The 27,723-nt window shown below is 43.2% G+C and overlaps 1 protein-coding gene across 3 annotated transcripts in view; it reads left to right on the top strand.

The window, feature by feature from the left end:
- LOC118222640 (ectodysplasin-A-like) overlaps positions 1-24,594 on the top strand; it is a 44,536-nt gene extending 19,942 nt beyond the window's left edge. Inside the window, exons 2-8 of one of the 3 annotated variants that reach the window (XM_035408374.1) lie at positions 11,201-11,306; positions 21,759-21,791; positions 21,947-22,132; positions 22,361-22,395; positions 23,037-23,088; positions 23,612-23,733; positions 24,062-24,594. In XM_035408374.1, coding sequence (XP_035264265.1) covers positions 11,201-11,306; positions 21,759-21,791; positions 21,947-22,132; positions 22,361-22,395; positions 23,037-23,088; positions 23,612-23,733; positions 24,062-24,322 — 795 coding nt within the window. In that variant the 3' untranslated portion in view covers positions 24,323-24,594. Of the gene's footprint in view, positions 1-11,200; positions 11,307-21,758; positions 21,792-21,946; positions 22,133-22,360; positions 22,396-23,036; positions 23,089-23,602; positions 23,734-24,061 lie in introns of all 3 variants that reach the window. The other 2 variants (XM_035408373.1, XM_035408372.1) reach the window with 2 other exon arrangements.
- Positions 24,595-27,723: the final 3,129 nt, after the last annotated feature.

Raw genomic sequence — 27,723 nt, 5'->3', positions numbered from 1 at the left:
AGCCTAAACTATGAAAAATAGTCCCAGACTAAGGGGTGTCCAGATACTTTTGATCATATAGTGTTACTATTTTGCGGGAGTGATGCTATTTTGGGGGAGTGATTTTTTTTTTTCTCTCCCCTTTGTCTTAATGAGGTTGACATTTTCACATCCCTTATGTGTCCTTCAACCTGCTTTATTTTGTCCCCTGATGTTGTTTTGAGGCAAAACCATGGTGATGGAATTTGGAGCAGATGGTGTTACTCAACGAGGTGAAAATTTAAGCAGCTGTGAGCGTTTTCACCACCACCCCCCTCCCTGCCAACCCCCTTTGCGCCGTTTTGTCCAGATGTTGGAGTTAAACAGTCGTGATTACGGATACCGCAGTTTACAGTTCCAGAAGGAACGGGAGCACGTGGACCCTCAGATGGCCTGCTCCACACGCCTTACCCGAAAGATCCTACTATCGCTAATCCCCACTACTGAACGGGAAAAGGGTGTGCAGCAGAGGTGCTGAGGACGTAGCGGGGGTGTAGAGCATCATTGAACAGAGAGCAATAAAACCTGGAGGGGATGGGGGGGTGGGCGAACATTGTCAGGCTTTTGCTTGCAGACCGAAATCTGCATGGGATAAAAAAAGTCCCAGTTGTAGCCCAAAGTTCAGAGAAGTTTCGTCCCAAATTGCCAGGGTGTTTGACTGGCGGATATGCTAACCTCATGTGTAGAACATGGCAGGCTTGCGATTTCCAAAGCTCTCCACACAGTGTTCGTGAATGGGCTGGAGCGCTTGCATTGACTGTCACCTCACAGTTTGTTTGCCGTGGGAGCGCGGCAGCAATGACGACGACAGCCACGGCAACAGCTGTCTGCCAGCTGAAACCTGCCAGTGGCTCCGGGGACATCTGGAAGCTCGTGCCAGAAAACCCGGCCTGGCTGCTGCGCCTCGCCCTGCCAGCACGGGACTCTGGACACGCGGAGCAAGAGGACGGGTCGGCCATTTGCTGTTTAGGCTCAAATCCTCAATGCCGTGAATTAGCCTTTATGATTGACAAGTAACAGCTGAATGTGTCGCACTGTCCCTGCCTTCTGACTGCTTCATCCTCAATGAATCTCAGTCTAAATGAGCTGCCGTATTTGCAGTTAAGATGACCAAATCTGTTCATCGCGATAACATGAAAGGGAATGTTTTTGTGGAAGACTGTCAAAATGAAGTCTAACCATCAAACTGAACAAGACTCGTGTGAAAGTAGTTGCTTAAGTACTTTGGAATCTTTGCTGTAACACAAAAACGAATGTGTATGCTTGTGTGTGTTTGTGGGAGATGGTCAAAGTGAAAACTGCAATTGAAGGAGACATGGATGAATGAAGTTTCTTAAACACTTTCTGAGAACAGTACACAAACATAATCTCTGCCTGAGAAAATGCACAGTATATGTGCCAAAAACATAGCCCTCTGTTTATGGCATTCTGAGGAGACGGAGCTGTTGGCTTCTTGCTGGGCAGCATCATGGGTATTATATCGTGGGAGCCTCACCTTCCTCAGTGTTGACCCGGTGACCATATCTCTGTTGCCCCAAACCTCACTATGATGGTTTGACCTGGCTGTGTTCATGGCACAAGTGGCCCACTATGACCTTTGACCTTAGACCCCTGGGCATGTCCTGGCTTTCAGAAGAAAAATGTGGCTTGGCATGCAAGTTTGAGCAAGTTACTCATTGTGCGTGTATGTGCTTACCACAGTGTTTATAGGGCATAAACACAAGAGATGTTTACATACATTTTGCATTTCACAACACAACCGCCTGAGTGTCTAAAATTTAAAATAAAATAAAAAACTGATGAATCGGACAGATTCAGATTGTGACAACAGGGACTGTGTGAAATAATGGCTAAGGTCATCTTACTATTGTTTATGTTTTTGGCATTTCATTTTATTTGTTATTTCTACTGTAACCTTTAAGCTGACTAAAAAAATATGTGCAGTAGGATTCACCACTCTTTATCCCTGGGCTGACTTTTTAACTTTTATTCAACATTCTTTCTGCATTCCATTTTAGCAGTCATACAAATAATGGTTTTGCATAGAAAACCACTGTAGTTTGTCATAGGGCGTTTTGATTATCTTGTGTACTAGCCAAGGACTAAATTTACTTTGAGTTCTGAGCATTGACTTGTCGTTACATCAGCCCAGGGTCACAGTTGATCTGCTGCATGTGACTAAGGAGAGTTTTAGTGGATCAGGGCTTTGGTGGTATTGATATCATGTAGGCACTGGGGATAAAACGCATTGACTCTAACAAGGAGCAGAAGGTCAATTCTACAGATCTTTGGGGTCAGTGACTCTTGAGAAGGACCTCTAGGCATATGAACAAGCACTACTGTATGTGTGGAGTCCCAAAAATAAACAAAGGCCTGTATGGAATCAACATTTGTTGTCCTTAACTTTGACTTTGAACTAAATGCAAATGTTACACATTTCTTTCGCGAACTCAGTTTTAGATGGTTCCATAAATGGTCATTCTTCAGCATAAATGCATTTGAAAGGGGGTGCACAGTGTGGGTTTCTGGGGGAGAATGTTTATACAAAACGTCTGGTAATGTATTCCAAATGTGCAGAGTTGGGGTACATTCATTGCAAACAAATCCAATTTCTTCTGAAAAATGTTCAGAAAACATGGCGGTGTGTGTGTGCCGGGGGCGGGGGGGTGGCTGAGCTGTAATCATTCCTGGCTGTGTGTAACAGGTGGCTTTCAGATGCACAACTTGAAAAGGTGAATATTGCCCTCCATTTGAAACCGTGCCGGGAGTTTGCTGAAGACAGCCAAGGTCCCGACTGAGAGGCAATTGTTTGCTTACACTCAGTTTGTTTCAACAAACTGAAAGAGTAAATCAATTATATTTTCATGGTTTTCATAAAAATTAATAGGATTTCTTATTTCTCCTTGCTGCTTCCTCCTTGGTCATAAGTGTGTTGATGGATTCCAGATTCAGGTAGGGCTATTATGACTGTAAGAGCATTTTATGTGAGTGGTGACCTGGTGTAACCTGGCACTACTGCTTTTCCCACCCTCAGTCATGTTTCATAAGGATGGATAGGCTGTCTTTAAGTTGTCAGTCTTATCATTTTATCTCAATTTAAAGTCTTGCCTTCCTATTCTGTTATAGGCTGGCAGGGAGCACGGCTGTAACCAGCACGGAGACTCTGGGCCAAAGCACACAGTGCAAATCTGTACAAACACATCAAAACACAAGCAAGACTTTGACCTACTGTATGAAGGCAGTAACTGTCATTAAAAAGCAAAATAATTTCCGGCTGTGTATGGAGCCCCTTTAGTCCTGCTCCTCGTTTGCTCCCTCTCACAGAGGGGTGTCTCCCGAGAAAATGAAAAATGAAACCCCGCCTGGATTTGAAAGTGCTTGAGAAAATCTGATTAATTCAGTGACGGTGTTCAATATTCACAAAGCTCGTAAGTCTCCCGTGAATAATATGCTGATGTAAGTGTTTGTATGAATTTCAAGTAAAAAAAGCCTACTTTTTTTTGGTAGGTCTATTATGAATTCATCATTCGTGTACAAATAAGGTCGTTCAAATATGGCCCTTGAAGTTGCTTGAACATTTTTTTAATCGGGAGCACTGTACTGAACTGTTGAGGGTCGCAGTTTTCTTTCAGGAGAGGAGCCTGTCAAAGCAGTGCAGCATGTGATTTAGAGTTCTGAAACTCTGGAAGAAAAGCTGAGGTCAGCGTTCCTGTAATGAGTGAATGCATGTCCATTCTAATGGACAGTGACCCGCCTCCCTTCGTTCACTTTAGAGAGCTTGAGATTCTTGGACAGCCGTTTTGTCAGACATCTGGAGATTTTTAATGGAAAACTACATGTAACTGGAGGATCTTGGCTTGGCAGTAGATAAGAAATAAAACTACTCTAAGCTGTGCAGTATTTAATGATGAATGATCTCTGTAAATACTTTAGAACAAAGTTATGAAAACAGTAAAACAAGAAATGCAGCATATACAGATTCTGAACTGCTCCTGCGATGACTGAACATGCTTTTTTATTTGGATTTTATTTTTTTTTTGGGAAATTAAGTTTTCTGCATAGGTCTGCATGTAAAAGTAATTTAACAATAAATTAGCTTTTATTGTGACATCATTTGAATAGTGGATTTTGTAAATATGAAGTGCCCCCCCCCCCCAGTTCATTGTTTTCCCCTTTGTTAGCATTTCATGCCACCACTGTGATCACTCTGGCACATGCGCTTTATAAAGCAAGGGGAGATGTTCCGCTGCCCGTCTTTCACAGAGCGTGGCTGTGAAGGTGAAAACTTTGGCGGGAAACCGCCTCTCACCTGCTGCTTCTGGGCTGGACTCCCAATGATTCATCATGCACACATGCACTCTGTCCCTCTCGCTCTCACTCGCACATATGCACTCGCGCTCACTCGCACGCACATGCACTCACACGCATGCACACATGCTCACTCGCATACGTGCTCACACATGCACTTGCACACACACACACACACACATTCACACACTCGTGCACACATGCACAACACACACATGCATGCTCACATGCGCTCACTCTCATACGCGCTCACACATGCACTCGCACACACACATATTCACAACACACACGCGCGCGCGTACACACACACGCTTACTGGCAGTCAGGAGGACGGCCCTCCCCAGCAAATATTAGTGCTTGTGCTGAGAAGACGCCCTTGAGACGTTTCGGAGGTAATTTGCGTTTTCCTGTGACGACCTTTTACCTTGTCTGTTTCCCATCGGGTCCCCTGTGGAGGACCGTCGGGCCGCGCCCAGTTCCTCTCCGGTACGTAGGGGGGAGCCAGAGGGCACAGGCTGTGTCAAATCAACCCTCCGGTCTTTGAAACATTTTTTCGTCAGTGTACATTACATTAGTGTAAAATGCACAATTACAAAACACAACACACATGGGTGTTGGAAAAAAAACCTCTAGGGGCCTGTACAGTGTGTAACCCACCTTTCAGTTGTTATGTGGATATACATTAAAATGAACATACACATAGCACAATTCAATACGGTAAACAGGAAAATGACTACTTGCCAAGAGAATAATAAATGATAAAAACAGTGATGTGTCCCTTGACTGACTCGTCCAGCTTGCCACCATTTTCTCAGGCCCCTCCCACACCCAGAGACCACACCCGGGGATCGATGGTTCCCGCCAGGAGAAACCTCCTTCCCCGGCGGATGTAATAACAGCGGGCCTCGGCGGTGCAACTCAACCCGCGCCGGAAGCCCTTGCCGAGGGTCGCGTTGCACAGTCTAGACAGGCCGTCTGACTGGGCCTTTCAGCCGGCTGGCTCATCGGGTGTTCGTTTGGCAGGTCAGCGGCTTTGCCGTTCCTCCCGGTGGTTTGAGAACATTAGAATGCGCGGTGACAAGAATAGGCCATTCAGCCCGTCCTCACTCCTGGCACGCTGACATGGCGGTGCAGACCATCACCGCCTCTGGAGAACCGTGGAAATATTGGTAACAGATATTATGTTTGTAAAAGAGCATATGACATGACAACATCAGGTCATTCAGTTCATGTAGGCATGTCATTTAGGGACTTGGACACCTCTGTCTCCACTACATAACCTGCCAAATCATTCTATGCACTGACAGTTCTGTTTAAAAATACATTAAAAATATATACAAATAACTGGTATCAGTATGGAATTTATCTTCACCACAGGTAAAGCTACTGTTTGCTCCACCTTTGATTAAGATTCAGTGATGAGGTGGCTCTAGTGGCGCAGCCTGTAGAACGCTAACCACATGCCCAATGAGAGCCGTGATTTGAGTGGTTCGAATCCGACTGCCGTCCTTTGTCACACATCTCTCCCTCTTTCTCCTCCTAATTCTTCCTGTCTCTCTACACTGTTCTATCAAATAAAGAAAAAAACATATTTAAAAAAAAAAAAATTCAGTGATGACCCTGGCCTGTTTTTATTTTTCTGTTCTAAGATCATGGAGGCTGACTCCACCCTACTGTCACTAGCTTCCCTGTTTACTTGTAACTTGTAACCTATATGTCTACAACCGTCAGGATCATTTCCCGCCAAATCTGTTCTGATGTCAGGTTTCGCTGTTCGTATTAGATTTTGGAACAGCAGCTGTTTACTATCACGCATTACCAAGAAGTATAACATGTACAACAAAGTGCATGTATTTCGCTCAATGTTCCTACATGTTTGTTGTGGTAGTGATCTAACCAATTGTAATTGCACTTTCACAAGTCATAAAACAACTAAACAAGTTCTCTTCCACTTGGCAAAATTTTTTTTTTTGAAAGCCAGAAAGTAAACTGTCCATTTAACCTGAATCGCTTCAGTATACAGTAGGCTATATGCAGAATGTATGAATGGTTTGCATGTAAAGAATGTAGGCTGTGTAAGTCACTGTGGGTTAGAGCATCTGCCGAATGTCTCTGTGATCACGTGTTTGAAATATGCTATTTGAAATATGACACACATGCTGGAATGTGCCTGGGATCGCAGGTGTGAAATATTAGGATGGAGATGAGCTTTGTCCTCCGGCAAGCATATTATGTCACACACTGTCAAATGATACCGTAAATATAACAGATTTTGGTTCCTTTCTGAACTCGTCTGTCAGCAGCTCTGGTGTTTTGAGGAATTTAGCCTTTGCTTCACAGCTGTTTGAGATTTCTATCTTTTTATAGCAACATCTGCAGGTTTCTGTCAGGATTACAGATACATTGTCTGTCCAGATGTTTGGGAAATCTTCTGACAATGGCTGCCAGGATGACAAAAGCTGTTTTTCCCAGAAAGATTTCCAGCTCCGCATTGCCGGATGCAGTTACCTGTGTGGGACAGGGATTAGGGGTTGTTTTAACGGAAGCTTTTAGAGGACTGTAGGGGTCGTGGACTTAGGGGAAAAAAAACATTAGCATTGAAAGCGCCTGGTACCTTTAAGCTGTGAAGATTTATATGACCGTTTGGTTTCATGTCTGCAGAGAAGTCTGATGGTTCAGTGTATGAGTGAAATAAACCTGTTTTCTTAATATTCATGCTATTCCAATTATGATCTTGCCTGTGCCTCATTTTGATCATAAACATCTTTCAGCGGCCTTGATCAGCTGAATGGCCTGTTGTAATCAGTAGGCATGATTCCTCTTCTTTCTGCTTTTCTTCCTCTACTTCCTGTTCTTTGTAAATATCATCACCACCTCCTCCTCCACCTCCTGCTCTGTCTCTGGCCTGTATTCAGTCAACATTTGTCCTTAGTTTGGCTGACAAGTAACTGCAAGTGCTATGCTTTTTCTTCACAATCTCAGTTTGGTCAGTTCGTTTTAGTGATTGCTGAACTTGCCAGGCTGTACATGTAAATAACAAAAACTGGAGATTTGCAGTAAACTGTCACCCAGTTTAAGGACTGGTGTTCATTCCATCTCAGCCTTTATTTTATTCTTGAAGTCGATGGCATGAGAAGGAGTCAGCGATTGAGAAAATGGGCGCTCGGATCACTTGCATTCAGGCTAAATTGAGAAGGTTAAAGTTTTGCCCAAACAATGCTAATAGTGGTACTCGGTTTGATTAGTTGCCATATGCACGCATGTTCATTTTATTAGAAAATTGCAACATTTTTTCCCCCCATTGTTTAAATGGTAAAATATTGTACAGTTATCCTCAGTCATACCAGCTCATAGCCATCTGTCATAAGTAATCAAAGACAGGTCTGTTTCATGCTCTGTAAGGAGGTTGACCTGGTTTTGACCTTCATATGAATCCTAACTGCACTTTCTGCGTGTATTCTGAACACTGCCCTTCTGTCGTCCGCGAGCACTGGTTTTCTATTACGGCGCTTTATGCTAATTCTGTGAGCCGTCTGCTCTCTGGTCTAGAAGGCTCGTTCTTTCAGTGGCCCTGCGCGTTCATACACAGAGCTAGCACGAAAGTGCTCAATTTACTGCTATTGCCCTGGAGTCTGGCCACAGACCGACGCTTCCCTCGAGTCCGTATGTGAGGCGCTGTCCATCACAGCGCACCAAAGCTTGCTCAGTCGCTAGCCGCTTCGACACCACTGCGGTCTTATTTAAATGCGCGTAATAAATGTGTTTTAATTTAAACCTACCCCTGCTGTAAATGGATATCTTCTCACGGGTCATGTGTTCCAGTCACCTAAATTCATAATATGCCGAACATGAAAGTTAATATCTTTAAGATCTTTAAGAGACGGAATCACTTTATTCATTTAATCCTGTCTACTTGTTCGACAAGTTTTTTTCTCTCGCTCGCTCTCTCTCTTTAGCTGCAGGCTAAACTTGGCTGTAATATCGAGTTTCAGATATGTGCATATAACTGTTTAGTTTTGATGGGAGTTTAGATAACATAGGCTGATTGACAGGACATATTTATGAAGTGGGGGTTATGTAGTGCATAGCAGGGGCTGGCCAAGTGTTTTCTAAGGGTCTGATTGCGGACTTAGATACTGTACTCTGGTAATGGATGACATATTACTGTGTCATCTTAATCTTTGTCCTGATGACCTCTTCTAACATAAAAGGCATTAGCAATTAATACCTTCTGTGTTAGAAGATCTTGTCTATATCTAGCATTTTTATGCCTTATAGTGGTGTATTCAAACCTGAATACTGCATAAATTTGTGTAAAGATTTATTCTCTTCCGTAAGTTGTCAAAAGAAATTCAGAAGATGAAAGTAGCCAAAAAGTGAGCCTTAACAGGAAAATTAATTTTCAGACTGATGTGTTTATCTAATAATGGTGCAAGGTACCAGTACCCCCTGTTCAACAGTTTGACCGTTTCTGTAGCCCCCCTGTTGACAATGAGCTAGAATAGGGGTTTCCAAAATTTCTGAGCTCATGACCCCTTTATGGATGCGAACGTTGGTGGAAATCGTATTATACGCTGTATGTAACCCACCCGCAACCTGTCAGTGGGTCTGGACGTTCAGCTTGGGAACCACTGATCTAGAACCCAGACCAGTAACCGTAGGAGCAGTGAGGAGCAGTGCTGTACAGGGCCTTTGTCTTTGCAGACAGCCGAAGCAAAGCCCTCCCAGATGGTCGGAACCACAAATATTCTCGCGGCCCAAGTTGCAAGAAACTGACAAAGAATGTGCATCGAGTGGAGGGGAACATTTCCGCAAAATTGAAAAATTGCTCTGGAGTCCTTGGAAGTGCATGGAGAAAATAAACAAAGCTAGAGGGATGGTGGCTAGCCGCAGTTTATTAGGACAAATCCGTAGCTAATTTTATCACAACAAATCTTCTTTAATTATTTGCTTTTGATTGTGGTGGTGGGGGGGGTGAGAGGGTTTGTCTGTGGCAAACTGTCTTTAGTTCTGTGTTTTGCCAACAGTTCACAGCACTTGCTTTTATCCGTCAAGGTCGGAAAGTTGTCTTTAATTCACTTTGATTAAAGAAACGGGGAGACGAAGAGACGGACCGAGTGAGGGTGTGCTCGAGAGAACAGATGAGTGAGGAGAGAATGGATGGATGAGGGAGTTAAATGGTAAGCTAAATTAGTGAGTGTTTGAGAGAAAGGGAAAGAGACACGACGGACGGAATGAGTGAGAGGCAGCAAAGAGGGGAGGGCGGCACTTTTAAACGCTGACACATTCATACCTGCAGATCAGGCTCACCTCAGAACGACATTATCAGACCGAGGCTGGGCTGTAATATCATCTCAGAGGAATGCATGGGCTGCTGTAAACCAATAGGTTAGCATTACCCTGAATTACTTGGCACGGTAGACTGGGTGGTACTGTACATTACTAATGGTTGGCAGAACATCGGCTTTATAGTGTTTATTTAACTTTTTCGCAGTCATCAGGAGTAATCTTATGGCATTAGGGGATGTCAGCATCTATTTAACTCTGGAGGGCGCAGAGAGAGCGTCACCACCAAGCAAGGTTTATGGCGCATGTTTGAGAAAAAAAAAATTAAATTATGATAACAGCTGTACTGTATGATGGGGTTGCATTGAATGTAATGTCTTGATTGCACATACAGTTGAAAGCAATGAAAATTTTAAAAAAAACTTGAAATTCACAACAAAATAGTACCAATAAATGTCACTTTTTTACGGGTTTTTTTTGTTGCTGAATTTGTCCTATAGGTGGCTTAGGCAGCTTGAAAAAACGGTTTGGAAGCCTGCCTAAGACAGGAAAACCCTCTAAGTTTTGGGAGTTTTGTGTGAGGGTATAGCCTGTCTTAGGCAGATCATGCCGTGATGATGCGGCAGTGAATTGTTGAACACACTTTCAACCAGAAAAAGCTCAAATTCGAGTGAATTTTGGCTGGCCAGAATCCTGAAGCAATGAAAGAAGGAAATTAAGAAAGTGTTTGCACGTGTGTCTGCGTGTGTCCGCGTGTTCTTTTTTCATGCCTGCGGACGTGTGCGTGTCCATTTAGTTGGCATCAAAAAAGTGGGGCAGTGCTGTGCACACAGTGGTTTGTTTGCTCTGAGAGAGGTCAGGGCTACACCGGGCTACCTGAGAACACCCCTCCCCCTCCCCACATCCCTCCAATCAGTACAGTCTCACTCTGCGTTTGAAACTAGGCCGAAAACCAGGACTCTGTAAATTATGTTCCTCTTATTTTAACCGCGGTAAACACCCTGCTTTTTTTTTCTTTCTTTTTTTTTTTTTGGGTGAAATTCAAAGCCCAGAATCACCCAGGTGAGCATTTCTTTAACGGGAAAAAGTAGACAGAATTGACTCGGGTTACGGGAACTGAGTTCAACTGCAATGAGTCAAACAAAAGAGGGGCTCGTCCTTTTTACGTGTCTGTTGGCTCGTGATACCTTTCCGGCCAGCATATAGTGTAAAAATTACCTTTGTTTAATCAGCATTCAGAATGGGAGGTTGTTCTTATTATAGGCGAGGTCGCTGGGTTCTCTGTAACAGGTGTTCCTTTTGTGGTTTGGCCAGTTGCTGGGATCTTTCACAATGGATGCGAGCCACCTGTTTGTGATTTGGATTTTTGTGTTTGTGATTAGTACAGGCCGTTAATAAGGCTTAAAAAAAACTTCCCTGAGAATCCTGTCTCATTGGCTTTATCATGTCTTTAACTTATTTTTGTACATTGTACCCTCCTGCACGTTGAGTTTCTAATGGAGTGTAAAGCCGCATTGTGGTTAGGTGACAGTGTTATTTTCAAAGCAGATATAATGAATTGTCCTGTGTTACTATTCCCTTTCAATAGGACAGCATCTTCCTGATGAGCCCTGAAGATAACGCCCACCCCACTGAAGACGAGCAGACTGTTATTCATCGGCCAAAGAGGAGTCCAGGCAAACGAGCAGAATCAGGTGTGGCTCTTTTCTTTTTTTGTCCTGTGCTTTTCTTAAGTTGCATGCGACACATCGAGCTGCAACTTGCCTGCAGTAATCTTTTCATACATTTCAGCATACACTTTACCCATGCTTTAAAATGCTCTGATCTTGCAGTCCATTCAACGGTGAATTGAAAGACGCAACACGCTTAAAGGTTCACTTCACCTTGCACTCGAGACGTTACCCTATTGAATTGAACAAGGAGGACACTCATGTTTTGTCCCAAGACATGGCCATGGTCTGTCCCTGAAAAAGATGGTTTGCCCCCTTCACGTAAGGAGGGAGCAGCTGCCCCACGTGGAGGAGTTCAGATATCTTGGGGTCTTATTCATGAGTGAGGGGGAAAAAGAGATTCAGAGATCAACCGCTGTCTAGGTGCAGCAGCCGCAGTAATGCCAGCATTGTATCGGACGGTGGTGTTGAAGAAGTTCAGAACCGTTCATGCTAGATTAGTTCAGCATTTAGTACTACACTAAAAATATCTGAGTTGGACTTCTGTAGCTGGTGTGTACTTTTAAAAAGGCAACACTTCCTGTTTTAGCGTGAGCCACTTCCTATTTTTAGCACAAACCGCATTCTGTTTTATTCTTCCATGACCCTCATGACTTGAATCGCACAAGGAGGACAGATGTTAATTTTATTTTATTTATTTTTTTGAGGTGGGTCATTGAACCATTGCTGTACAGGTAAGCTTGGGTAGGCTCTAAGTTTAAGTCTGACGTGAGATTTGAGGTATGTTTGGGAGGGGCTTTTGGATGGCACAGATGAGGGCCGCTGGTTGAGAGGATGCTTTTTTGGGTGGGGCCACTTTGCACAACTGCTTGAAATGAGTTAGACAGCGATGAAGCAATGCCATTTTGTGGTTATGTTAATTAAAATGCTGATTTCCTTGGTACGTTTACAAATTTAAACAAATTTACATACACACTGACACTTACACTGACACCAGCACAGAAATACACACACACACACACACACACAAACCCATGTTGTAATCTCCTGCTGCCACTTCAAATGAGAAAGATAAATCTTCAATCATAAACATGAAAGCATACCAAACATACTTGCTTATATGCGTAAATACAAAAAAGTAAATCTTTGCCAGGAAACCTTCTGAAGCGTAATCAGACGAGACCAAATCATGGTAATTGCTTTTTTTTCTGTCATCACCCATCCCATGCTTTTAGTTTGAAAGAAAACAACAAATCGTTTCTTTTGATGTGGTATTCAGTCCAAAACCTGAGACCTCACATAAACACACGCGCTCACACACACACACACACACACGTGCACACAGACACAGATGCATGCTCACTCACACACACACACACACACTCAATATGTTGCACTTACTGTATGTTTTGAAGTGTGTTTATGCTAAATCTAAGGTAACAGTTACTTATTTATCACACAGAAGCTTTTTATCCTTTGAACTTTTTCACATTTTCTCCTGTTACACCTTCAAAATTTTAATGCATTGAAATACTCCCCCGCCCCCCTTGCCCCCTTTAACCAACACAGTATATTTAACTGTTACGACTGGAAAAAAACTAGACTTACTTTTCAAATTTTCAGAAGTATTCACCCCTTGGATATGTCTATATGAGCGTTGCATGTTTAGATTTCAGAATTTTTATCCATTCTTCCGTTGCTCCAACTCTGCTAAGTTAGGTCGAGTACATTTATGGACTTCAATTTTCAGGTCACACCACAAATTTTCAATGGAATTTAATTCTGCATTTTGGCAGGGCCATTCTTGAATACCATTCTCTTGTAGTTTTTTTGCTCTGTGCTTTGGGTCATTGTCCTGTCGGAACATGAATCATCACCCTCTACACAGATCTCTTGTAGACTGAAACCAGTTCACCTAAAGGATTTGTTTGTGTTTAGCTCCATCTATCTTGCCCTTGATGGCAGCAAGTCCCTTATTTAGAAAGGCAACCCCATAGCGGAGTGGGCTGTTCTGATTGGCCATTAAGTTTCCATGGCAGCCACACAACCAAGGCCGGCCTCTTTCAGTCAGTTCTCGTCCCCTTCACTCTTTCTACACCTTATGATTTGGGCCAAAAATCCAAAAACGCTGTCTGTTCTCTCACTGCGGAGTTCGATTACAGATAAATATAACCGTCACTGGAAAGCTGGAAAGAAAGGGGACTCAAAAGGATTCCATCCACAAAAACATGTTTCTACATGTTACTGTCATCCACAGAGGATGAGCTCTGCTTTAATTTTATCTGTCTGTGATTTATGTACATTAATTTCATTTGTACCAGGAGTGCGTGAAAGTGTTCGTTTTCTACCACAAGGAAAACAAATCGAGTCTTTGATGGAAAGTGTTATGACTGAGCATAGGCAAACACATCACAATGCTGCACTTGCCAATGAATATACATGGTATAAAAATGACGAATGCATAAATTCATTATGCGCAAAGCCCATGTATCTAAACCCGTTACCCAGAGATGAACCGGGAACACTAAACTCCCGTCTCAAATTTCATCTCAAAGCCACAAAGCTCAACAGTGACTAATGATCACTCATCTTTCTGGATGGGGTCCTGACTCACTGCGGTCAATAGTTATCACAAAGGAGCGCGCTTGTTCCCGTGGCCTTCCCGGGCCAATTTCCGAATCTGGCTGTCGGTTCGGCCGTGTGATCGTCCTCCAGCTTATTTGGCGAGATAAATCAGTCCGAGAAGATGAGCGATGAGAATTCTGGCACAGATACGGTGACCGTGGCTCACCCGGACAGCCATTAGCACGGTAGTGACGTTGACTCGCCAGTAACACTGTATAGCAAAGATCCTCAAGAGGAGAAAAGATGCTGTGCACGTACAGCGTGCTTTGCTTATTTCTTTTGGTGTTAAACTCATTTGTTTTATTACTTCTAGCATATGTATATGTTGCCTATCCTTCTCAATTACCTTTTAAAGAATTTGATGTTCATTATTTGTGTGTGTTCTTTATTTTAATGCCAGAATGTTTTTGCAAGCCCATCCCATTTCTGCCGTGTCCTTCATCGATGTGTGAGAACACACAGCTGCCACTTCTTCTTGCACTGCGTTTTTGGCAGATTTCAGGCGTTTACAGGATCATACACACTCAGCACTGACACTGGCATGGATGTTCTTATATGTAGCTAGCTTGATTCATTTTTTTGGCTGGATATTTATTATTTAAATAAATCATTATTTATTAAAGCAGTGCAACAGTAAACCTGTGTTTCAGTAGCAAATATGACAGCGTACCTGGGAGTCAAATGTGCAGTTTTTGTGGTCCAAGCACAGCACCTTAACCTCTATTCTAGTTCTGGTGCACACCACACATGGATTTGCAGTTAGAGCCTCTCTAATTTATTTTACATGATTGACAGTCCTAGTTCAAATGCATATTTGAATTGGCCCACTTTGATTCTGGTAAGATTTGAAAGCATTCTCAGGAGATAATGGATTTTCCAAAAACACATGTTACTAATCAAAACCTACAATTATATGGAATAGTTTTGTTCTGGGTAAGAACTGATTTTTTTTTTAATTGTCAGTAATCTACAGAGATTTTAGTTGTGTATGAAAGTTGTAAAATAAACTTTTTTTTGTCTGTAGCCAGAATGAGAATCTTCAAGTTAGATGACAGTAGCAAGGAATTGCACACAGAATTATGACTGCAACTTCACATGGCAGTGATAGTGCTGATGAAAAAAGTGTTTTTTATGGATTTATTTATTTTATTTGGGGGGGGGGGGGGGCATTTTTCATCCCATTGTTTGCCTTGGGGAGCTGATCACATTCGTTATGGCTGAATGCTGAGTCCCTTTGGTAGTTCTGTCTCTTGGATATCCAGCTGCACATGTTTTTTTTTCCCTTCGGTGTTTCTTAGGGATGCCAAGAAATGAAGTAAAAAACAAAAACCCTGCCGCATTTCAAATGGATGCACGCAATCAGGAATGATTATAAAAGATGTTTCAGCATCGAAAATGTGTCATCCTGCCTTGTAGAAAAGACACTGGGGCTTGGGCATGCCGGATCATACTGCCTGCCCTGGTCTTTTACGAAGAGACAAAGAAATAAATCGAGAGAACACTCAAGGCAACGGCAACACAAAGATCCACAATTTGTGCGTGGTGTTAAAGCGTGTTAAAACCCACAGCCGTGCCAAAGGAGGATGAACTGGATTGTGAAACAGCGAGGTGACAAAACAGGGTGGAATCTGGTGCTTTACTTGCGATGCGGACAGATTTACAACAAAGTATTCACTCGTGCACAAAGCAGGTTCTGTTACGATATGGCAGCCAGTATTTATTCTTTGAAGCAACCACTGTTTGGTGATTGAAATGCAGTTTTTAAATTATGTATTATATAATGATAATTGAGGGATTGGAGATGTATGTCTGTACTGAATTGGCAGCTGACCTGCTTGAGTGTAACTGGTGCAAGAAATTAGCATAGTGTCGCTCCGTGCTAGTAGGGATTGAGACAAACATCTCAGTTTTTAAAGAAATATTTTTTTTCTGTACCCTCACTGGCGTTTATTGTGAACGACTTGTGAAGGAAAGAAACGCTGATTAGGCCTATCGAGATGCTCCGCACAGGCTGTTGAAGCATCATTTCAGCGCCCTGTGGCCTGCCTGCTTATGCTGGTCTCAGTCGTTGGGTAGAGGCTCACGGGTGAATCCGCCTCCTTCACATTGGCTGTCTGCCCCGAAGATGGAGGCCCGGGGGCGCTGTCTTTGTGACCCTTAATCCTCTTTGATCTTTAAGCCATCTCCGTTTTTTAATAGGCCGTGGAGAACTCCTCATTAATTCCTCGCCCTACCCCCGCCCCTGCCCCACCTCAGCGCCGCCACCGTCCGCGTAATGGAATTTGCTGAAGGGAGGTCTGCGCTCTAATCTTTATTGAAAGGTACAAAACGGTTGTAATTCTAACCGTCTTGTCAAACAAGGAAAGGGATTAGGAGGTCAGTGTTTTGTAAGTAGGCTTCTTCTTTTTTTTAAGAGAAGTAGACTGAAGCGTGTTGCGACTCAGACAGGGCGTGCGGTGCTGCTCAAGTGTTAGGGTTTGGGTCCTGGTAGCTTTCCCGCCGATGAGGCCATCTCTGACGCATCCCAGACTCCCACCCCCAGCCATGACCCAGACGCCATTACGGGGAATGTATATGTAGCTTTCCTGCAAAGCACATGACCATCCCTGTCAAGTAATGGCGGAGTCACTGGTTCGATATGTTTCCACCAAAATGCCCATTGGCACTCTGGTTAGCTTGAAGTTTGTCTCTTTAATTTTTTTTCATTGTTTTTAAGGATAGTATCCCCCATATACTTGCCTTTGAGAAGCTGCCTATGCCATTTATAATAGCCAAATGTCCCATTTCTAGAAATATTGTCCAAATTTGGGTATGGAACAGTCAATGCTGTTCTGTTTCTTTCAGTTTTTTTGGAACTACGTGTATCTTTGTAGTTAATGGATACTTAAAATAGGCTAGACTGTGTTTTTTTTTTTTTTTTTTTTTTGGGGGGGGGGCTTTTTGGCTTTAAATAAAGAGCGGTTCCCTTGTTTGAATGAAGTCCAGGATGCAAACAGAGCTCAGAGCTATGGAATGCCTGTTCCTGGCCTCTCCACCTGTGTCCCAGTGGATGGTTTTTTTTTTTTTTTTTTGCTGTTTTAAACTCAGACCAGCGCTCACTGTATACTTCTGAAAGTCACAACAAAGGATTTTATCTTTAAGTCCCTCGTATGTTGTTGAAATAGCAGGGTTAAATGGGAGGTTTAACGGGAAAAGGTAAAAATATTCTCGCAGTTCCTACATTTGGTAAAAGAGGGGAGGGGCCTGTCTCTCTCCCTCTCTCTCTCTTTCTGTCTCACTCTGTCTCTCATTTTGGATTCTTTTTTCCCAGTAACCAAGCATAGAAACTGGGGCAGCCTTAAAAAAAAAAAAAAAAAAAAGGGGGGGGGGTGCCTCCTTCAAGTCCCGTCTGCCGTGTGTGACTTTCCAAACAGATCGGAGCCGGGAGCCTTTCATCATTCCGCTGGGTTCTGGGAAAGGAGAACACTTGCAGAAATAAATATTCCTTTCTAGGGACATCAGCACCTGCTGAGAATATTTTCACCAAAGCAACTGCTGATTGTAATTGTGCCAAGATGGGGCTCCGAGCCTGTAAAACGCAAACAGACTGCTTTTACGCGCTCATTAAATTAGAGCGTTAGGCACTGATTAAAGTGCCGGAATAATGTTTGAGGTATGTTACCCCAGTCTAGAACAGAACTGTTCAGGTTTGTTGTTTATTCGTGAGAGCATTTTGGGGTAAATGTAAAATTGTATCTGTGTTCATTACTTTTCTAAAAATGAATTGTGAATACAGGACTTGAACACATCAGTTAATGAAGCAGATCGGACAAATGATAGATTTTTTTTTTTTTTTTTTTTTTTAAGTAAACCTTTTTGCTCATGCTTGTCTGGGCACAAATATGCTTTGGCTGTTTTGTTGTTGAGGCACTTTCAGGATTTAGGATTTAATGGAGTTATGAGGAAAGTAGAGAATTTTCTCCCAGTGCTTCTACCTTGAAATACAAAAATGACATACATTTTCTATTCCTCAAAGCTTCCTTCCACAGTGTTTGTTGAAATGACTGACATGACATGACTGATTCCTACAAACTCCAAAGTTATGACTGGAGAGTTTACCAGAGTGTCCTTTCTCTTTCATGTTAGATGCACTTTGCCTTCATAAATATGCAACAATTTGCCTTCCAAGCTTTTTTAACAACAGATGTGTTTTTGTAGTACGCATTGTGAAAATGTGTTTTCAATCTTAAAGCTGTCTTTGATGATAATTTGTTCCATTCATTAACCAGTTTTACCACTTCTTTATTTTAAAGGGATAGTTCACTTTCTGGAGGTTTAAAAAAAAAAAGTATTTTAGTGCATGCTTTTGATTGGCCCAGACAGGTTTATGTGCGGAGAAGGATATTTTAGATAGTTAGATAGAAGTTTCTGATGACCAGCCAGCTTTACAATGGCTAGTGTATGGGTATTCAGGAGTATGTGATCTAAAGCAAGGAAAAAAAACACTTCAAGTGAGGTAATGTTTCATTTGGGGAGAGTGCAGAATAGCATGCACTCTCCTCCAAAATGTGAGCTGCTTTGATTTTCACCCTGACTTCTTTTCTGTCGGCAGTTACACTGTCTTAAGCGCGCACAGGCATTTCATGGGAGTAGAACGCTTCATGACAGCTTGTGCAGGCATGCACCTGATTGTCCACAGGGGGTCACTACTGCACAAGGGGACAGAATCTTCCCTCTGACTGCAGTTGTTCCTTCCTTGGTTTGATGCTGTGGACAGTTGTGCACTGGCCTGTGTGGCCAATCACCAGGCATGGTCCAGATCGGATACCAGACCAAGGGGTTCATCTGCGCACTCTGCGGAGTTTGAGAGAGGGGGAGAGACTGAAAGTGAGGGCAAGGGAGAGAGGGAGAGACACGGAGAGACAGAGAGAGAGGGAGAGACAGAGAGAGTGGGAGAGGGAGAGACAGAGGGAGTTGGAGAGAAATACTGTAGAAAGAAAGACAGGGAGAGACAGAGAGAGTTAGAGACACGGACAGGGAGAGAAGGAGATACAGAGAGAGTGAGATAGATGTAGAAAAAGAGGGAGAGACAGAGAGAGTGAGAGACACAGACAGAGAGTGACAGATAGACTAGCAGGAGAAGCCAGATCAGAGGTGGCCGCTGGTTGTTCAATCAGTGCATGCGAAATTATCATTTAAAATCCGAAAGATAAACGCTGTTCAAGCACTAAAGGACCCCAAAGAGCGCTTTTCATTTTCATCCTGTTACCTGGGTACATAATCCTGCTTTTATTGTCCGTTTAAACTGGTTGGCACATGAAGAGTGCTCGTCATCGTCACGGTGCGCCGTGCCAGTCGGGAGATTACTGCTGCATGCTGGGACAGGGCTTGCCCCAGCCTCTTTCTTATAGTCCTCAATGGCCTCTACATATTAGAGGGCATGTAACCCTTATTGTAACCCAGGCTTTTCTGTTATTTTTATTGTTTTAATGCAACCTGTGTGTGATAAGTTTCTGCTATCATGCAGTCATGAGTGAAATGACGATATGTGCATTTGTATTTGTCATATCGTGAATGCCTTGCATCACATAATGGTTATGCATTCGAAATGTCACAATGTGCGTGCGTGCATGTACGGTCTACAGTACAGGAGATACGGAATGAAAGTAACCTGGAAAATTTGTCTTCGTTTTTTTATTTTGATAAATTAGCACTTTCCGCTCGGTGACAAATAGTTTCATTGCGCCCATTAATAAAAATCTTTTTCCGCGTGGAATGTTCCTGAGCGCACAAGGCTTGTGTTCGGTTCAAACGGCCCTCGTTTTCATCACCCCTCCTGTACCAGAATAGCTTGCAGGTCCCCAGTGAAGGTGACTCACCCAGCATGGTCAGCGTTCCACTTCAAAGAACGCGTTGAGCTGAATGGGGACCGGTCATCTGGAACCAATAGCCTCGGACGGATCGCACTGCCATCCCCTTATTTTGACATGTTCCGAGAGCAAGGCAATGTATCGCGTGAGAAGTATTTCAGACAGAACGGAACAAGAAAAGGAAGGAGGGGGAAAAAAAAGCTGCAGTTAAAGTAGGGCAGAAATCAAGGCGTTTATTGAGGAAACAAACAGCCTGATGAAAAGCCCCGAAGATAAGTTTGCCAGGACTAGCCTGTGTTCTCTGAGGTCATCGACCAGTCTCCTGACACCGTGTGCGTGTGTGCGAGCGCATGTGAAAGTGTGTGCGTGTGTGTGTGAGGGCGTGTGAAAGTGTGTGTTTCTCTCTGTCTGTGTGTGTGTGTGTGTGTGTGTGTGTGTGCGTGTTTATTTTAAAATTACATTTTTTATTTATTTCTTTTTGGATGAGCGCTCTTGTTTTGATTTGCGCTTTGCGGTCCGCGTCCGTCTCGGGCCTTCCCTAATGGATCGCAGCAGGTGCCCTCGGGTCTTTGAGAATAACCCTTTCCGATTTGTTCCCGCTTTTCACGGTCACGTTTCCGCCCTGGCGCGGTCAAGGTGCGGCGCGCTCCGAGGGGAGATTTGTTGCCGGTAACCACAAAGTCAGAGCTGTTTTCACTTTTACTTTGCCCGTTAGCGCTGCCAGGCCTTCGGGGATTGGTGCGCAGTGGAACCGCTTTCAGGGGCGAATGGGGGCACGCTCTAATCGGTTTTTAAACAGAGGGGGCTCCTGCACTTTGACCTTATCACACTGTGACTGGCACACGGCCACACTAACTCTCTTTATTTTTTTTCTTCCTTGTTACTCTCCTGACTGTCTGGCACAAGTGTACAGCAGGCCCAGTTACTGACTGCTGGGAATTAAATTACAAACTACAAGCATTTTTTCTGAACATCCATTGCCAAAGGACTGATTTGGGGCTGTTTCTTGCCTTGCCAAGAATTCCTTCTGGAAGAACGGATGTTCTACAAGGCAGAAGTCTGAAAAGGATATTGTTTACGCGTACATGTATATGTGTGCGCATGCACGTATGTGTGTGGCTTTTGCTTTCTCGTAAACACCTGTTCGCTGTAAAGACAGTGGCCCGGCAAGCAGGCAGCTGTCCACATCACATCACATCACATCCTGTTAGCTTTCACCTCAGCTGTAACCTGTTCAACCCATTTTATTTGCTTTCTGCTACTTTACACCAGGCTCTGCCAGTGGAGGATGGGCTTTCCCTCTATAGCAAGGTTCCTCTTGAGATTTCATCGAATTGGGGAGTTTTTTCTTGCCCCCGTTTGAGGGTTTTCTCCCCACTGGGATTTTTTTACATCATCTACCTGCTATTTGGGGGTTCAGGCCTGGTGTTTGCTCTGTTTGCTCTTTTTGCTCTGTGTCTTGCCTTGCTACTCTGTAAAGTGTCTTTGTGACAGTTCTCTGTAAAAAGCACTATACAAATAAAATTGAATTTAATTGAATCACTGTTCTGAGCCTGGCTTATGCCATTGGCTGACTGACTGCTCCAGTCATCACTAGCTCTCTTGCTGTTCTCTATTGCTCCCTTGGATATTTTGGTTAGTCACCAGCATGTACAGTTCCGTTTATTGGACGGTTATGTTCAAAAATTGTGCCCGAAGAACTGTGTGCAGTATCGCGTGAATGTTGGAAAGGATGGAAACGTCAGGTTCATGTTCTGTCTTTCTGTCTTGTGACTGTCCGGAGCCTTCCAGCACTCGATGTGTCGGGTTATAATTCAGCGCGAGGCGAGTGAGTGAAATGAAATGGAAACGGGGAGGTGGCCGTCCGTGGCGGTGTTGACAGCACCGCATGTCCAGACCGGGGAAGCCTATTATGAGCTCTCATTGCTTGTGTTAGCTTGATGTGTTGATTTCTAGCGTCTGGTCTCATTCATTATTTCTGCTATTTTTGTCCCCTCCACAGAGTCAAATGGAAAAAGGAAAGAGAAGAAGAAAGGTATAGTAAGCAAGCGTTTAATATTTTGTGTTTTTGCTGTAGGCCTGTCATCATGCTACCATTCAGTCCTCATGCAATGTGCTGTGCTTTTTTTAACAAATCATACTCAAAATCATACTGTTTCTAAATGGGTTCTTTCTTCCACTGGTATTCAGCTAAAAAAGGTCCACCTGGTGTGCCTGGCCCCCCAGGTCCTCCTGGTCCTCCAGGGCCACAGGGCCCCCCCGGGATTCCTGGTATTCCTGGCATTCCAGGCAGCAACGCCATGGGCCCCACGGGGCCACCTGGTCCCCCGGGGCCACCAGGGCCACAAGGGCCACCCGGACCCCAGGGACCAGCAGGTACGCCTTCTTTTTGCATAGACCTGTGGCCTTAAAGAAAAGCATGGACAACCTACTCTTACAAATACAACCATACCAACCACAAAGCCTGAGTATACCCAGGTACTGTGTGGTGAAGGTACCCATGTGTGTTTAGCTTTTTGATGAAGAAATGAAACTAGTGGCTGCAGTTGCCCTAGGCTACTACACTTCTACTACTACCACTAACATATGCTCTCTTTTCTTCAGGGGGCCTGGATAAAGTCAGACTGAGAGAAATTCAGGTAAGTTGCAATCGTCTGAATAAAACGTTTCAAACTAATTCTCATTTCTCATCACCTCTTTGTAATTCTGAAACTGAAAAGGTTTCCAGGTTAACCAAGTGGGGTTTTTGCATCCATTTCAGATTTTAATCTCTATAGGTGCGCTCCTATTGTGTTTTTTGTGGTCAGGGGGAAGTGGTGCGTCCAACAGGAAGTTGCAGTTTCATATCCCAGCATTGAGACCATGGCTTTGACTGAATGAACATTTGTCCTTAACTTTGACTTGCATTTCAAAGTTTTTTTTTTTTTGGGGGGGTGGGGGGTCAGCAGTGAATTCATGAACTCATCAAACGGCATTTACGAAGAAGAAATAAACACTTTATTGTTTTATTTGTTTTATGAATTTATTTGCAAGTCAAAGTTGAAGACAGATACCTACAGAAAATTGCTTTAATACAGAATGGCACTTTACCTGAACATCTTCAGTAAATATTCAGCTCTAGAACTGGATACATTATCTCTGCCTGTTGAGTGCACCGTGTGTATAACCTCAGAACTGACTTGAGGTGCAGATTCCTTTCCATAGACAGTTGGAACAGTAATCATATTAAATGTAAGACTTTCTTCACAAGTTTTCCCATTCTCTTCTCCTTGTTCTCCAGCCTGCTGTGGCTCATTTGCAGGGCCAGGAAACAACCATACAAGTCAAGGAAGGTAGGCCTCAAATTATACACCCTGCCATGCTGCCATGCCTGAATGTGCAAAAAGCCATCAATTAGCGTGACTGTCACGAACAAAGAAAGCCGAGTCATTTGTAAGTGCTCCAGTCAAGAAATAAAAGAGTGTAGTACTTGATAGTATTAAGGTGATAGTATTGAGTCAAGAGCAGATCACATTGCAGTTGGATTGAAGCAGGTCAATGATAAGGCCAGTCAGTTTTTTTGTGTTACAGCTGAGGACTACAACCCCATTCCTGGAGGGGCCAGTGTGTTTGCCGGCTTTTTATTCTTACTCAATTTTCGAATCGCCCGCATACACCAATGCTAGTTGGCTTTTCACTCAGACCTGAATAAAATGTTTTCAACCGAGGATGCATGAGCTGTCCGCAGCTGTAACTCACAGCTTGGCATGAGAGTCCCAGGACAGGTTTTGGGGCCTGGTTGTGCTCCCGGCCTGTGGTGTCGCTGGCGGATGCTGAGTGACCACTCTCTCTCTTTCCCTCGCTGAGATCTTTCAGAAGGCGTTCTGAGGAACTGGAGGATGATCTCCGTGCACCACAAGGTGTTCAAGATGCACTCGCGCTCGGGGGAGCTGGAGGTGCTGGTGGACGGCACCTACTTCATCTATAGTCAGGTAGAAGTGAGTACGGTCTTGGGCCTAACTCCGCCTCGTCCCCGCCGCATGCCCCGCCTCCCTGGTCCAGCCGGCCCCGACCAGTTCTGGACTGGTAGTAACGCACGTTCATTTTGAACTCTATTAAAGAAAGGTCATCCTTATTTAGCGTAATAAAATAAACTGTCCCACTTGTCAATTTTACGTACTCTTGCATGAAAACCAAATGGCAGAATTCTGTAGAATATACCATGTTCGTTATATAAAAGTTTTATATTTAATATTTGTTTCACTGTGTGAGTGAGATATAATATTTCTCTCCAACGCCCCCCGACCCCTCTCCTGTCGCGTCCAGGTTTACTACCTCAACTTCACTGACATCGCCAGCTACGAGGTGATGGTGGACAAGACGCCCTTCCTGCGCTGCACGCGCAGCATCGAGACGGGCCAGCGCAAGTTCAACACCTGCTACACGGCGGGCGTGTGCTCGCTCCGCGCCCGCCAGCGCATCTCCATCCGCATGGTGTACGAGGACACCTCCATCAGCATGACCAACCACACCACCTTCCTGGGCAGCATCCGCCTGGGAGACTTCCCGCCGACTGGCCACTCCTGAGTCCCAACGGTTGTCCCGTCCCCCTCCTGCCCTCACCATCTCCCCCGCCCTTCTTTGATCCTGAGTCCCACCCACACCGTTGCCCCCGCCCCCTGTTCCCTGCTCCCATTTCACCCCACCCAGACCATTGCCCCACCCCCTGTTCACCTTTCACCCCACAAATACCATTACCCCACGCCCTGTTCACCTTTCACCCCACCCACAACTTTGCCCCACCCCCTATTCACATTTCACTGCACCCCCTCCATTGCCCCACCCCCTGTTCACCTTTCACCCCACCCACAACTTTGCCCCACCCCCTATTCACATTTCACCCCACCCCCTCCATTGCCCCACCCCCTGTTCACCTTTCACCCCACCCCCTCCATTGCCCCACCCCCTGTTCACATTTCACCCCACCCACACCATTGCTTCTCCCTCTACTCACCCCTCGCTATAGTTCACACCCTCATCCCGACTCTGGCCAGAGTTTGCCATTGCCAGTATATACATATATATAAACAAGCAATGCTAAACTCTGCCGTTCACATGTTGGGGAATCTTTTGTTTCTGAGTATACAGCCCCTTGGTTTAGACAACAAAGGACGACATTTGCTTTGATGAGCACTGTATGTACCTACCTGTATATACACCTGTACTTCAGACTGCATCCTGCAGCCCCCGCGGATAAGTATCTGTTCATTCCACTGTCTCCACGGCGACAAGGAAAGGACAACATAAACACAGGCCCAGCACAACTACAAGTGGAGGGAGAGAAACTTTTTGTATTCCCTTCAGGTCTTTAACAGGGACATTATTCATAAAAACACGAATTTTTTTTTTTTTTTTTTTTTTTTTTTTTTTTAAAGAAAAAAAATGCTAATGCATTATCAACTTATACAAATATCCTTTCCCAGAAACTTTTGAATACATCTCTGGGAAAGGCAAATTGTGAGACCAACAAATTTTGTGGGATTACATTGACATGATGGCATGTGTATGAGCACACTTTGATCTGACTCTCTTGCACACATGATCTTTATTTATTGAGATGACTCCAGGTCTGTAAAGGTGCATTTCTTTTGTGAAAAAGCAGGCCTGAAATTTAAATCTGTAGCTAACTACTTCTTTCTTCCAAAAATGACAATATTAAACTACAGCAATTATATCACATCTCTTCATGATAAGATGCAAGAGAAAAATGTTCTCAATTTCACAGGTTTCACTTTAAGAGGAATGCATCAACCAGCTAAAAATGGTCTAATAACTTTATTGTGTTAAATAAAAAATCTCAAAACACCAATATTGTCATTTTTGTTCATTTTGATTAGTCTTTGCCTGCATATTATACAATGGTATTGTGTCGCTCAGTCCAGCTTATAATTTCATATCTCATTAAATGTTTAAAAAATAAAATTAAAAAAGCTAAAAATGGGTATTTATATGATGGTCCATATCCTCTTTTTCCAAAAGCAAATTAACCACAGTTGTGTTTCATCATCATTCTTGGCTTTGTTTGAAAATTGGTGTGTTAGACCGCCATCACTGCTTGTATCAGATTTCATGATGATGTCCCTGTGTACCGGCCCAAAGGAAGCCATTTTGTGCCAGCTGCCAAAACCAAAACAACTGAACAACTGGAAGCCATTGAGAAATATCTCAGCAAAGCAAACACAAAACAAATAGTTTCACATCATCACAGGTCTCCAGTGATTTCTTCTTTGGTGCAAATTTTATTTCAATTTTTTTATTTTATTTTATCGATTAATGGTCCTTGTTTTGGATCCAGACTCATCCCAGCTTCCAGAGGGTTATTGCATATGCAATATTTAGTATTTCTGATTTTGAATGCTGTGTAATCTCAGCTGTTTAGCAGGGCATTGGTTTGGAAATTTGAGTTGCTGGGGCAGGAGTTTCAAATGCTCGTATTTTGAAGCAAAGGCCGTGGGCCCTGTTTTATTGAGTCTCAGTTAAATGCACATAATGAGAAATGTTTTTTGTGGAAAAAGGCCTGTTTGTTTTCCTTTGGTTATGTTTCAAAATGGAATAACGTCTCACAGAGCTGAGTTTTAAACCCATTGTTAGACCCAGACAGACTCTTGCAGACAGCATTGGAAATGACTACAATGCTTTTGGGCCAAATTAAGATTAGTGAACTTCCCACTGTCAAAGTACTCCAGGTGGTATTGGATCCAGTTATGTTTTCGTTGACAGAGGTTTTATTTAACTTTAGGATAACCCATCTCTGAACACTTTGAATTCCTTTGATTGGCTGGTGGTAATTTCAATAAAATGTTTGACATGTCTCATCACTGAAGAAATGTCTTTTTTGCTGCCTTTCTTGAATGAACATGTACTTTATTTTTCAAGAACATGTATTCGAATTGTATGTCATGTTTATAACATTATTTACGGTATAGCCAAAAGGTTTGTCACTTTTTATAGCGACTTGTGTCAACTGATTCCAAATTGCCAGATGGTATCCAAAAGTATCTGTTATCCTAAATTACAGGCCCACTGATTTGATTATTACTGATATATCTACTAGGCTTTGGTTAATCCGTTATCCCCCAAGTTCACATCAGAGCATGTTGCAAAATTGACAGAGGAATATGTAATGTCCACACAGTAGCTATAGTTTTCTTTTTCTTTTTTAGTTTTACTTTTTTCTGTTTTTCCTGGTTTATTGTCCCTAGAAGCCATTGTCGGCAGCCTTTCTGTTCAGTTGGATTGTGTGACAAGTCATGGTAGTAAAAACCTTTGTTATCCTACTTTGTGGAATATGCTGTACATTTGTAAACTGTATTGTGGTTGTACATATGTATATATAAATAGAATGTACTTTTTTTGTAAATGGACTTTATTTCTCAATTCATACAATTAAAGTCTTTTTCAGTCATATATTGTCTTCTGTTTGGTTTGGAATGGTCTTTTTTAGCTTAGGTTAAGGACTAATAACCACTTGATACCTCAACAGGCTGAGAAGGAAATTTATTTTGGAAAATGGCAGCCCATAATGTTGTATGGGGTATAGCCAGGAGATGGCGACTGTGGTTCGTCATGGTTTTGCTGGGTTATGAATAACCAAACAAATCTGAAGATAATTTTTTATTGTTAATATTATACACTGTCCATATTCTGTGAATCAAACTTGCACCAGTTTTCATGTTCCTGTGTGTAATTTGAAACAAAATTAAGCAAAATTATTCTGACCTGTGATGTACATTTTTGTAAAAAATACTGTAATCCTGAAAGTAAGCGTCTATTCTGTACATAATTAGTCATTTCCTTAACTTTGCATGCTATGTTTTTGGTCATTCTTCACCAAATATATATATGGCAAATTGAGTTGTATACAAGTTGACCTGAAGTTCCTCTTTTGGTGTCTATTTTTAAAATTGAACATTGCGTACTTTAATTTC

Source organism: Anguilla anguilla, chromosome 3 (genome assembly GCF_013347855.1).
Source record: "Anguilla anguilla isolate fAngAng1 chromosome 3, fAngAng1.pri, whole genome shotgun sequence".
NCBI classification, from domain to species: Eukaryota; Metazoa; Chordata; class Actinopteri; order Anguilliformes; family Anguillidae; genus Anguilla; species Anguilla anguilla.
This window is presented reverse-complemented; position numbering and strand designations above follow the sequence as displayed.